Source organism: Equus asinus, chromosome 20 (genome assembly GCF_041296235.1).
Source record: "Equus asinus isolate D_3611 breed Donkey chromosome 20, EquAss-T2T_v2, whole genome shotgun sequence".
Classification (NCBI taxonomy): Eukaryota; Metazoa; Chordata; class Mammalia; order Perissodactyla; family Equidae; genus Equus; species Equus asinus.
Window position 1 is genome coordinate 66,410,210 of NC_091809.1, and position 13,911 is coordinate 66,424,120.

At 45.6% G+C, this 13,911-nt stretch overlaps 1 protein-coding gene across 16 annotated transcripts in view; it reads right to left on the reverse strand.

The window, feature by feature from the left end:
* The window catches only part of AMOTL1 (angiomotin like 1), a 155,464-nt gene that overhangs the window by 93,413 nt on the left and 48,140 nt on the right, over positions 1-13,911 (reverse strand). The window contains exon 1 of one of the 16 annotated variants that reach the window (XM_070490430.1): positions 8,028-8,530. The exons of 11 other annotated variants lie outside the window; for them this stretch is intronic. Coding sequence is in view for 2 of the 5 variants with exons in the window: in XM_014835374.3 (XP_014690860.2) it covers positions 7,513-7,561 (49 nt within the window). In the remaining 3 variants the exon portion in view is untranslated. Of the gene's footprint in view, positions 1-6,926; positions 7,165-7,512; positions 7,851-8,027; positions 8,531-13,911 lie in introns of those variants that run through there. 4 more of the 16 variants (XM_014835374.3, XM_014835376.3, XM_070490429.1 and 1 more) reach the window with 4 other exon arrangements.

The window sequence follows — 13,911 nt, forward strand, 5'->3', positions numbered from 1 at the left end:
TCCTAAAGTAGAAGTGGAAAAAGAAGTTCAAGCTGACAGGGTAGTCACCCTTCGATGTTTTCTCTCAATCAGGTCCACATCAGACTTTCAAGGGAGAAGTGGTACATTTCACTCAAAAACATGTCCATGTCCCATCATATGAAACCCACTGATCTTGCCATCAGACAAACAGGGCTGGTATCTCTACAACAGCACTGGCCAGCAGAATTTGCTGTGTTGATGGAAATGACTATTAAGTACTTGAATTGACAGAAGACCTGAATTTTTAGTTTTATTTAATTTTAATTACTTTAAATAGCCACACGTGACTAGTGGTAAGGTGGACAGAGTAGGCTTAGAACTTAAAAAAATACATGCGGGCCAGATCACATCTGTCCCAAGACACCAGAAAAAAAATGTCGTGGAATTATATTTCTCTACTGCAAGGAAGCTGAGTCTCTTAAGCTCCAGCATCTGCTCAAGCTGTTTTCCAGCTCTGAGCTCTTCTTTGGTCATTACTACAACTACATATCAATGTGCCTCCAAAACATCTGTTTGGAAGGTCCTCTGAGACCTAGCCCAACTGCCCATCCACTGCAGGAACATTCTCCAAGATATCCCCGCAGATTTCTACGCAATCATTCCCAAGTTTCCCCAGCAGCAGTGACACTCAGCATCAGGAGAGGCAGTCCATGCCCAAGTCCAAGAATACTGTTCCAAAGGGAAATCGAGAACCCATAAAATCATAAAAAACTAATAGTGCACCATGCTTGCCTCTTATGTAGCCGTTTCACGTGCACTATCTCATTTAAGCCTCACAATAACCTTAGGACATAAGCATTTAGTAAACACATTTATTTTAAAGAGGTTAAGTGACTAGCCAAGGCAATATGGCTTAAATATGGTAGCTATATATCCTAACTTGGCATGTCTTCCAAGGGATGTGAGATCAAAAGACAGTGAGAGAAGGAAAAGCTGGGGTTGCAAAGGGGGAAGACACAGAAGAGTGATTAGAGAAGAGAATATAGTTATGTACATCAAATAGTAACCTTAGAAATCAATCTATTTCAATTTCAATCATTAAACACAAACAGACTAAGTTCCAAAGGGTTAAGCACCTCAGTCTCTGCCCAGTTTAAAGAGGACTACGCTCTAAAACAGTGGTTTTCAAAGTGTGGTCCCCGGACCGGCAGCATCAGCATCACTTGGACATCTGATAGAAATGCAAATTCTCAGGCCCCGTCCAAGACTTCCTAAAAGAGAAACTCTGGGGGTAGGGCCCACAGTCTGTGTCTAAATACACCCTCTTGGTGGTTCTGATGCTTACCCCTGTTTGAGAACCACTGCTTGAGAATTGTACATTGAAGGCCCAAGCCGTTCCTCTGGGAAACAAACAAGCTTGGTCACTAGGGGAAAGGAAAGGATGCTGCGGGTTGTGAAGTTGGGGACATGTCCTGTTGACATCAGCCCTGGCTTACCACACCCCGGGTAATAAGCACCGTAAACTCTGAACTGACTCATGGCAGCAGACACACCTCCTGTCACCTCCTGTGACTGGGGCAGAGAGGAAAGTTCTTTCCTCAGAAAATCTTGGTTTATAGGTGGGAAAAAGGTATACTTTATAGGCAGTACCAGACTGTGAACACAGTATCCTAGCTTCAAACCTCATTCAATAAAATACTATTTGGTACATGACAGAGTGTTCCCACGTGTGAAAAAGTAAGCTTCTAGGAGTAAGACTGGGATTCCAGTTTCTCAGAGAAATGAGATATATGAGAATACACAGAATATTATAGAACCACTTGTCTCTCTGCTATTTTAATAATAATAATAGTAATAGTAATAATAGCAGGCATTTACTCAATGTTTTCAATGGACCCAGCAATGTGCTAAGTGCTACATATGCATTATTTCATTTCACCCTCACACATCTCCATGAGATAAGAACTATTATTGTCTCCATTTTATCCATGAGGCTTCCGCAGGTCAAGTTCCCTGAGGCTACACAGCAAGGAGGAGGCAGGACCAGAAAGCAAACCATGTCTATCTGTTTCTAAACAATCCAAAATACTATCTCCGTTTACATTTTAACACACATTCTAACTTTAAATCTATTCAACCTTATTCATGCTCTTTATGCTGAGTTTTAAGTACTTTATGTTGTTGAGTATTTAAGGTTAAAGCATTGTCATTCCTTTAATGCTGTTATGCCACATGCTGTTCAAAAAGAGTCCTCACTCACTCAGTTTACCCCAAGTCCTTCAGCATGTGCTCAAGAATCAGGACAGCTCACAGTGAAGGATTCATGGCAATAAGGATATCCAAAAACTGGGTCAGAGGTAAGAACTAACTTTATTCCCACTATGCTCTGGCAACAGGCCCAGGGAAGACCCCTGCAACCACCTGGATCAAAGCCAGCCCTCTCTGCTCAGTGCTCCCACAGCACATCAGGCTGGTCTCCATTATGGTACTTAATGTACGTGAATGTCCACACACAGCCCCACTAATCGGTGAGCTCTTGAGACTAGGAACTAGGCCTGATTCCTCTGTGTGCTTCCAGAGCACTAATACACAATAAACACCTAACAGACGGTTTGCAAAACAGATGGTAAGACATACAAATTCTTAGGTAACAGGGAAGTACAATTTGAATATAAGACGTAGAACGATGAGACTTTTAAAAGTAAATAGGAGAAAACCTTTGGGATGCAGGCCTAAGCAAAATGTTCTTAGATATGACACCAAAAGCACAATCCATAAAAGGAAAAAAATAATCAATAAATTGGACTTAATCAAAATTAAAAACTTTTGCCCTGCAAAAGATGCTGTTAAAAGGATGAAAAGACAAACTATATACTGAAAAAAAAATACATGGAAGCCATATATCTGACAAAGCACTCATATCTAAAATATATAAGGAACTCTCAAAGCTCAACAGTAAAAAAGTAACAATCCAGTTAGAACATGGGCAAAAGACATGAGCAGACCACCAGAGAGGATATACAGATGGCAAAGCAGCACATGAAAAGATGTTCAACATCATAAGCCATCAGGGAATGCAAGCTAAAACCACAAAGAGACTAGAACACTTATTGGAACAGCTAAAATAATAAACAAATGCTGGTGAGGAAGCAGAGAAACTGGATCTCTCATACACTGCTGGTGGCAATGTAAAATAGTACAGGCACTCTGGAAGTTTAGCAGTTTCTTACAAAACTAAACATACACTTACCATACAAAATCCAGCAATCACACTCCTGGGCATTTACCCCAGAGAAACGAAAATATATGTCCACACAAAAACCTGTACACAAAGGTTCATAGCAACTTTGACTGTAAGAGTCAAAAACTGGAAACAACCTGAATGTCCTTCAAGAGGTGAGTGGTCAAACAAACTGTGGTACATCCATACCATGGAATACTACTCAGCAATGAAAAGGAATGAACTCTTGATAATGCAACAGCTTGGGTACATCTCATGGTATTATGCTGAGAGAATAAGCCAATCTCAAAACGTCAGTCATATGCTACATGGTTTTATTTCTGCAACATTCTCAAAATTATAGAGATGGAAAACAGATTAGTGGTTGCTATGGTTTAGAGATGGGGTAGGGGGGAGAGGAGGGTGGGATGTGACTAAAGGAGTGGCACAAGGAAGATCCTCAAGGTGCTAGACTAGTTCTGTATCCTGATTGTGGTGGCTACAGAAATCTACACACATGAAAAAACTGCATAGACATATATACACAGACACAAATGTGTGCATGTAAAACTGGTGAAATCTCAATGTACTCTGTGGATTGTATCAATGTCCATTTCCTGGTTCTGCGATTGTACCATGGTTATATAAGATGTTAGCAATGGGGGAAACTGGGTGAAGAGTACACAGGACCTCTCTACTATTTTTGCAACTTCCTATAAAGCTATAATCATTTCAAAATAAAAAGTGGGGAAAAAAAGTGAACGACAGGCATTTTACTTAAAAACAAAGCAAACAAACAAAAGAGAGGGTATATAGCCACACTACTGGCCAGTGAGGTCCCAAACACAGATTTAAACACACATAGTAGGACTATGTGACTTTATTTTTTACAAAGTTAAATTCAATTCTCCAGCGTCTTAACAGGGATGCATTTCCTAACACCTTAGAGATACTCCCCATCCCCCTCATAAAAGGAAAAAAAAATTCGAGATGTGTGGGCTCCTTTGGGATTCCAGGAGTCCCCTCCTAAGGGCCTGGAATGGATGTACCCTAAGGTTTCACAGGGACAGAAACCAAGGGCCTCACAAGTTAGAGGAGAACTCGGCATGGTGCCAACACACAAGCCCAGGCGGGGCTTCCTTCCAGCCAAAGTAGCATACTGACCTACCCACAATGGCCAAGATTAAAATTTTGTCTTTCCTCCAAGACAAAACAAAGTCAAACCAACAAAATAAAATTTGAAAAAAAAGCACTAAGCAAACAAACAAAAACTTCAACGAACTCAGACTCTTTCCAGCCAACCTTATAATCAAGCATGTCCTCTTACTTGACCTCCAAGTTACCCCATGCTTTTCAAGTATTCTATTGCCTAGTGTATTCTGGGACCTAAGAACCTACCAAAATTAATGAAAAACTAGGAGGAGAAAAATTATTCAAATCACTAGAGAATTTCCTGACCTGAGTTTCCATATGCATTTAAAATGCAGACAGCCACGACGTGGTGGGAGGAATGCTACTTCAGGAGAATTTTGCATACATATCAGAGCTACTAACAGGTCTTACAAAGTTACTTCCTTTTAATTTATTGGTCTGGAAAATCTTTCAGATTTTTACAATTTTCACTAGCAATTCCCTTGTTTCATAAGTCATTAATTTTTTTTAAAGCCTTAAGGTATAGAGTACTTTACCGTTTTCAAAGACCTTTCACAAATTACTACGAAGAAACACTGCTCTGGTACGCAGGGGCGGCACTTTTCAACAGAACTCTCACCAGCCAGGCTGTCGTCTAATTCCAATTAGTTCGGCCATGTTTCCCCCAGGCTCTGGGTCCACACTTCTCCACAGGGGTAGACATCAAAAAAAGCAGAGCTCTATCCACAGAAGCCTCCAGACTAACTGGCCACAGGCAGACACTCTCAAGTCTAATCAGCAGACTGCCTTCCCATAAAATCACTCACATTTCTGCATTCATGTGCTTTTCTCAACGACAGCACTTTAAAATCTCATTTAAACTCAAAGTCCCCCATTAGCTTCCATGAAAAGATGTATTTTTAAATGCTTTGATCTCCACATGCCCTTCAGCACATTAGTATTCTTCACCCTCCACCAGGTGCACAGAACCTAAAAGACCAAGACTTCTGTGCATTTTAAAAAGAACGGGGAGAGGAGTAAAAAGGGCAGCACCTTCTCTCCCTCCCAACCACCTGCGGCGTTTGCAAGGTTTCCTTATCTGTCTTAAAAAATCTATCTCACAGAAGCAAAAGCATACTCATGCGAAAACTAAACATCCTCCTCCACACACACCCCTCCCCTCACACACCCATCAGGGAGAGGAGGGGTCTCTAGAGCTTTCTCCTCTGTGTCCTACGCCTTTTCATTCTGGTCAAACCAGTGGTTTCCAACCCTCGACTCTCCTGCAAGACAGTTCAAAGTGTATTTAAGTATTGTTCCCACATAATTCCCATAAAGAGCGTTCACAGAGCAATGTGATGGGAAGTAAATTTCACATTGGTCTAGATTCTTCAAGAACCTACGATCTAGAGAGGCCTCTCTAGATATTAGGGAATCGTTAAGTTGGGGCTGACGTCCACAGGGAGCCACCAGGGTGGAGGAGCGGTGGGCAGCCAGGAGCGGTGGGCAGCCAGGGGAAAACCTTAAGTCACTTTGACAGGGACCCACAGACCAGTTTTGGAAGCGGAGGGCCACGACTGTTCAACATTTCAAGCCCTGACTTTTCACTTCCAGAAAAGGAAGGAAATTTTTTGGAATAGCAGCTATTAATATCTCTCTATTCTAGTTTTACTCGCTAGGGCAAGTAACGTCATTGTTTGGGGGTAGTCAAATGCATTTTAGGGTATTATAAGTGGCTTTCTTGACCCCCTACCCCCACCATCAAGGCCTTTATAAGCAGTACAAAAACTCGATTCTCAAAATACCCCTCACAAGAAGATAATGGGCAACCATGTCCACAATATCAGGACAGAGCAAGGGAGCTGAGGAAGCTGAGGGTCCAAGGGCGCAAAACGTTTGGTCCAAAGCGCAAAGCCTCCGGAGGCCGTGAGGTCAGAGCTCCCGTCTACGGAAGCCCCAGTCCAGGTGATCCACACGCTAGCCGAGCATTTTCCAAAGCATTTGCCACTTGGAGACGGTAAACCAACACTGAAGCCAAAAAAGCAAAACCCTTCGAACAAAAATGGAAAGGGAAAGTCTTCCCAGCCACCAATCAAGATACTTAGAGAGTAGGGCGTGGCGAGGCGCGGGAGCTGCCGGCAGAGAGCCGAGATTCCCGGTCTGGGCTCCTAACAGGGGAAACTTGGAAATGTTGCTGCGAGCTCAGTCCAGGCGGCGCAGGCCCTCGATGTGGGTGCGCGCCGGGGCTCCTCTGTTTCGCCGCCTGGTCCTCCAGCCCGGCGCCTACGGGGCGCGTTCGGCCCCTACCCCGGCGCAAGGCCCCAGCTCCGCTCAGCTGTCAACGGCCGACGCGCCCATCTCCCTCCCGCCACAAATGTCACATTCCAAGGAAAACCAGTTCCACTTGGAAAGTTTGATTCACCCCCCCCCCAGCCCCCCCGCTGCAGCCAGATTCTTCTATAGGCAGCACTAGCAGCTAGGGAGAGCTAGATCTAACTCCCTGGATTCTGTTAAAGAAACTTGTCTGGGGAGAACAAAGGAGCGGCAGCTAACGCGATCCGAGCCTCGGGGTCCGGGGCGCGATGCTTGGCTACCTCCCCCACCCACCCCGGACCCGCCAGAGCCGAGCCTCCCGCGCCGACAGGAAGCCGCCGTCCCGGAGCGCCGCAGCCCGTCGGGCGGGCCGGTGCGCGCCTTTGTCTCGCGCGGAGGGAAGCGGCCACCCGCCACCGCCTTCCGCTCCCTCCCTCGGCGGCGGGAGCCCCGCGCGCGGGCACGTCTTGGAGGGCGCAGCCATATGGCAGCGCCCCCCCGGAAAGGCTGGCCCCGCATCGGGGGCGCGCCGGCACCCCGGGGCCCCGGGCCGGGCGGGCCGACACAACTTCCCAGTCGCCGATGGGGCAAGGGGCGGCGCGGCGCTGTGACCCGGCCCGCTGGCACCGGGGGCCTGCAGGCTGGCGCGGGAACGGAGTTCTGCTCTTTTTTTAAACAATCCGGGTAAGAGAGAGCAAGATTCCGGTGGCGGGCACTCCTGGCCCCCGGAGCCGAATCGTGTGCCCAGGTCGCTCCGGAGCCGGGCCGATCTTAGCCCCCGGTTCCCTGCCCCGAGCAGCAGAAGGCGGGGGAGCCCCGGACGGCTGGGTCCTTCTCTTGGGAGACTCGGAGGCGCCCTCCCTGCACCCCGACCAGGGACTGGTTACCTTTCACCGCAGGCTCACAAGTTCCGCGGCGCAACTTTGCCCTCCACATGAGGCGATCATGGCTAGTTCAGTGCCGCGGCTGGGGGAGGCGGCCGCCGGGCAGCGCTCTGGGCATGGCGTGTGGCAGCGCGGGGAGACGGCGCCCGACAATCAACCCCATTCACACAGGAAGGAGAGAAATACCAGGGCTTCCCCTCCAGCCCCAAACCCGACAACGCTGCTGGGTCCTAGAGCGTCCCGCGCGCTCCCGCCGCCGCCTGCGCTCCCCGCTCCCGCGCGCCGGTCGGGGAGGGTCGTCCGGGCTCGTCACTGTAACCCTACACTCCACCCCCGGCCGGCGCCCGGCCGCTGGGCCCTAGAGCCCGTCTCCAGCCGCCCGCCGCCCCTCCCCGGGCACGCGAGATTGCCTGCTGAAATTGCCCCGAGCTCAAGCTGACGTGCCTCCCCGAGAGTTAGGAGGGCGACAGCCTCCCTTGCTTTGTCCCCTGCCGCGGTTTAATTAATGTCAGACTCACCAGTTCTCCTTCTTTCCACTTACTCGTCGTTCCCACCAGGCCAACTCTGGCAGAAGTCGGTTTCCCAATCTGCCTTCAAAGTCCAGGTTAGGTTCTGCTTCGGATTTTTTCTTCTTAAGTGAAATTTGCAGGTGAAAAGTGGCCACGCTTTTCTCTTTGCATTCCCCAGGCCTCAGTGCGTCTATCACACACTGGGGTTGGGCGACAAGCTGCTACTGTGTGCTACCGTTGACGAGCAGAAGGGCCCAAACAGATCTCACAGCCTTAGATAGTAAATGTGTTGGCAGGACTGTCCATCCTGTGGCCACAAACCCCCAGGCTGTTATCTGCCCCAGTGGAGGCAAAGAAAATGACTCTGGAAAAACGTTGCTGATTCTCTCCCACCTCTTGCTCAGTAACACTAGTCGCTCACCCCATTATACTCATTTAATACTCAGCAGACCTCTGGAGCCTTGATCTGGAGACCTGGAACCGCCCCCACCATAACATTTCTCCCTAGCTTTCAGGGGTGCTCTCTGCTGCTCAGAGGATGAGAGACCAGCGCACAGTGCAGTTGCTGTGGAAGATGTTAATAAGGAGAGTCAGCGCATACCACACCACTTATCTGGTGCTCCGTTCCTCTCTTTGCCTTGTCACTGGACCAGGATTCCTGCAGGGATTCCTGCCTGGATTGTGGCAATCACCTAACGAGTCTGTCAGCAGTTTTATCCCTCCAGTCAGTGCTGGTGGGTGGTGTATCCTTCTGGTTCCAGTCTAGTCTTCTGATTCCCAGAATGGCTAGCTCAGGAACCTCTCCTCTCCAAAGAATGCCCAAATGCAGTAATTTAACAATTATTTACCAAGTACCTACACTATTTAAAGTCAGCTATCCTAGGACTTGATAGCACACAAAAGAAATAAACAGCAGCTCACCAGCCCTTCAAGGATTTATTACCTATTTAAGAAGATAAGATACGCAAATAGAAAACAAGGAAGCAACAAGGCAGGAGATCCAAGCACTGCAGATGCCTGGGAAAGCGGGAGAGAAGATCTGACTCCATGCAGGAGAAGGGGAGCCTGGAAGGATGGGGGAGCTCAGATACAGCCAGCATTTATATGAATTTAGCGTAGACTGGGGAAGAGGTAATGAATAGAAAAAGGAGGGAAAGAAGGAAGGAAACTAACATTTATTTATTGCCCCCTATTAGATACCATACTATATCCTAGGAGGCAGCAGAATTTATCAGTTACAAGCATCCACTGAAACAAAACGGGCATGGATTGAGTCACAATGCAGCCACTTCACCACCACCTGTGTGATCTTGGGCAAGTCACCTCACTTCTGTAAGCCTCAGTTTCTTCATTTGCAAGATGATAAAAATAGCACCAAGCCTCACAGGGTGATTGGAAGGATTGAATAAAGTAACAAATGTAAAATACTAAACACAATGCATATAAGTGCTCAACATACATTTGCTCTTATTATTTGAGCCAATCCTCCAACAGCCCTGTGAGATAGGGAGAATCTGGGAAATAGGTGCAGGAAGCAATGACACGTGAGGTTGGGGCAAAGAAGATGGAAAGGAAGAGACAGATACCATGTAGATACCACATCTTTGAAGATATCAAATTCAATGAAGAAAGCTAGCAAATCTTTGAAGCAAGTTTTACTCTTTTCATTGACTAAATGGTTATCCTGGGAGAAAGAACAAAATAATCAAGTTAACACAGATTTTGACCATGGGTGATAGGAAGAATGGAACATTCTTAGAAGAATGGGTCATTGGACCAATAATGGAAGAAGCATAGTTGAGGGGAGAACTGGTCTGAGAAAGACGTTGAGAGACTTACTGTCCTCTGAGCAAAAGGAAATAGGAACAACAGCCTGGGTGAGAATTAGAGAACAGAGGTGTGCAAAAAAAAAGAGGTGAAGCTGTGACGACCAGTTTCCCTGGAGAACACCCACAATGAAACATTAACGAAAGAAGAAGGAAGAAGAGAAAGAGGCTAGAGAAGTAGAAGAACTGGGCAGGTTTAAAGGGATGGAAGCCAGAGGAAGTTTTAAGAAGATGGTCCCTATATCAAATGCTACAGATTTCTAGACTTCCGACGAAATGATAGGCACAGCTTGTGGGCTCAAGAATCTTCTGATTCAATCAGGTAGACCTAGCCCAGATTCTTCAAATTGATCCCAAGAGATGCTACAAGAGTCAAATGCATGGCAGCAGAAAGTACTACTGGAGGCCAATTTTTCCGCTCCATGCACCTTAATTTCCTCAACTATTAATAATCACTACATCAAATATAGAAAATAAATAATCTTCTACATCAAATACAGCTGCATCTATTGTTTCGGAACTAAGGCCTGAGAAAAAGACTTCGGATTAGTAAGAGGTCGTCAAACACTTTACGGTGTATTGGGTTGGAGATTCCAGTGTATGGTTGGGACCAAATAGAAACAAGGTATGTTTACAGTAAAAACTGAATGCTGCTTTACTAGCAGCCAGGTAGGGAACAAGTCAGCATCTGTGTTTTCTTTGGATCCATATACTCATTCTAAAGGTCAGCATCCTTTCTAAAGTTACCAAGTTGTCTTTTACTCACCCCTAGGAAAGTTAAGGTGATGGAACAATGTCAGTGCTCTTAAGGACAGCTCAGAGAACAGTCTTTAACTCCAAATAGGGCAGGTGTCAGGATGTTCCAGACAAGCACAGACGCCAGGAGAAGAGTGAGGTAACAGAGGCATCCAAGTAGAGGAGAAGCAGCATGGCCTTTAGAGAAAGTCCTGGGTTCTAGTCCTGGTTCCACCTATTTCCAGCTATGGAGAGTAACACGAGCCTCAGCTTCCTCCTCTGTAAAATGGGAATAATTAGACTTACTCCATAGGCTTATTGTAAGGATCAAATTAGATAACATATGTCAAGTGCTGGGCACATCATAGGAATTCAGTAAAAGAAACCTTTGTCTTCTCCTCCAGTGACTTGAAATACCAAGGAATTTAAATTCTCTATCAAGTTACAAATCTCCTTCCCACTCATTCTTCTTCTCAGCACACACCTAAACACACCCTTAGAGTCATTATCAGCTGCTACTTTGACTGGGATGGGCCCTAAGAATGGGTCTGAGCTTGCTAGGAGGGAGACAACAAATGGCAAAAGGAGAGTGGACAGGGATGACCATGAAAGGGACAGCTGTTTCACAGCATCACCCAGGACAGGCCACCCTACAATTAGTAATTCTCCATTAATGACTGTGGAATGGACAAACCAATGACTGAATGCAGCCAAGCTGTCTGAATCAAAATGCTTGTTTTGCTTCCAGAACATGTAAGGATATTTTTTAAGCCCAAGTTCTGTAGTGCCTCCCAAAGTGTGATTTATAAACCAAAGCGTGTTAAAAATTTAAATTCCTGATGTTCTTATCTCCAAATCTTAGAGATCCAGAATCTCTAAGGATGGAGTCCTGGAAGGTACTCTAAGCGACTCCTAGCAGACTGAAGTGTGAAGGCCACCAGGCTACCATCTCTGACTCACTGGGGTTAGAGTGTTCTTGCAATTCTGCTTCCAAAGCATTTAATACATCAGAGCTTAACACATGATGGGTGACATATTAGAGGTTAAAACAAAGCGTGTGGGAGCACAGAGGAGGGACTGATTTTCACAGGGGACAAAGGAATCCCAGTGCTGAGGGGAGGGGACAGTACTAGCAAGAGCATGGATCCAGGAAAGGAAGGCACACGCTGCCTCTTCTCTACACTCTCTCTTTGAACCTCTCTTCTTTTCATAAACATAAAATGGTCACCAACCTCAGATTTGACAAATCTCTGTATTTTTGCCAGGCTAGAAGATTTCGTCCAAGCTTTTCTTTCAGTGCTCTGTTTTACAAAGACAGCAGTTGTTATTTTTTTTTCCTGCTTGTTTTCAAATATGAAATCATGTTCTCAAATAAGCTTTTCTCACACGGCACATGCCTCTTCTGGAGATTCTGACACCGGCCCTGCCTCCTCCTTACAAACTGTTGACAGGAGCAAAAATGCAGGGACTATGGGAGTGCCTAAAGCGGAGGGTGCGGGGAGAATATTGCTGTGAGGAGAGGGAGGGGCAAGGGATGATGAGCCTTGGCCATGCCAGACTGACTAAGAATGGAAGAGCGAAAACAAAGAGGGAGATGTGAAGGGCAAGAAAAGATACACCAGGTGAGACGCCTCTGCTGTTCTGGAAATATCAGGTGCCTCAGAGATGAGGAAACCGCTCCTAGGAGGAATTAAACGTTCTATAGCAGAACAGGTCATTTGGAAACCCTGCTTCATTTGAAGCTTACCCAAGGACTCTGTTGATTATGAAAAAAATTTCCCAACCAATATTAATTACGTACCTTCTAAGGGCCAGGCTCTGTGCTACCATCCTGCACAGCTGTTTGGCTTGATTACTAAGTTATGGATCTGAGGCCTGTTTGTCTGGATGTTTTTAGCTTCACACCCAGAGTGACACATCAGTCTCTTCTTGCCTCATGGCTTTCTCCTGTGAGTGTATTACCTAATACATGCTAAACACATAATTTTATCTATATAAAACACAAGAAACAGAGGGTAGATACAATCTTAGACCAGACAGCTAAGGAGGAAGAGTAGAGACACTGGCCCCAAACAAGCCTGGGGTCAGATCCTGACTGAGACACTGAGTAGCTGTGAATATAAAGAGTCTGGCATGTAGCAGGCATTTAATAAATGATAATCATCCTAATTATCATTTGCTACTGTTACTACAGAAACCTTAGGAGTATTGAAAGCTCATACTTTTTGATCATTTGGTTATTTCGGGGTTTCTCAACCTTGGCACTACTGACATTTGGGGCTAATAGTTCTCTGTTGTGAGGGACTGCCCTGTGTTCCGCAGGATGTTTAACAGCATCCCTGGCCTCTACCCACTAGATGCCGGTAGCAACCCCCCAACCCACCCCAAGCTGTGACAACTAATATTGCCTCCAGACATTACCCTGGGGCAAAATCGCCCCCAGTTGAGAGCCACTGAGTTAGTTGAGTAATTGATGTTGCTCAGTTTACAGGCTTCCAAGCTTCTATGTTGATCATTCCATTGAGTTGTTGGGTAAATCCAATTGCATACTAATAGGAGGAAACCTTAGTTTTGTTCATCCTATGGTATATTTGCTGTGGTACTTTCTTCCTTCTCCTCTTTTCATGAACAAAAAACTAATCATGTTTTACTCTCATTTCCAATGATGATATAGATACATGTTTTTCTTTCCCTAAAACTGGAATCCTACCGAGTTTCTAAAACAACAGCAACATAAAATCACTATTAAAAACAAGAAGAATTCTCACAATAACTGGAAATAGCATATCAGAATGTTCATACTTAAGATGACTTGTAGTCGCCATTCTGAAAAAGATGCTCCAGTGTTCTATTCTGAAAACATGTCCTCTCTGTTCAGAGCTAGAAAGAACAGTGAGAAGAATGGCCCCTCCATAACCCATACAGCAGTTCCAGTTCTCTTTGTAGAGCACGAACCAGCACATCTTGTATTTTAAATGCCAAAGACAGAGAAGTGGGGAAGCTCTCACCATTCCTAATGGCTTCAGCTGCTCCGGATGGTTCAATTCACACACACAAAAAGTTGTTTTATAGCATAAACTCAGAATGAGGGGGAGGAGTTAAAATTCTCTATCTTAAATGTTCTGTAAGTTATCCATCCAGAAATCAGTAAACTGTTTGTGTGTGTGTCAGTGATAGATCCAGTATAACACTAATAGAACAGAGATTTCAGAAAAGTCCAAGGTAGAGAGGGGAATAATTAGAAAAAATTAAGTCCTAAACAGAAGGATTAACTGAAAGCACAGTAGAGTTTGAGAGAAGGCAGAGCTATGTGAGAGCTGTGATGGGTCATT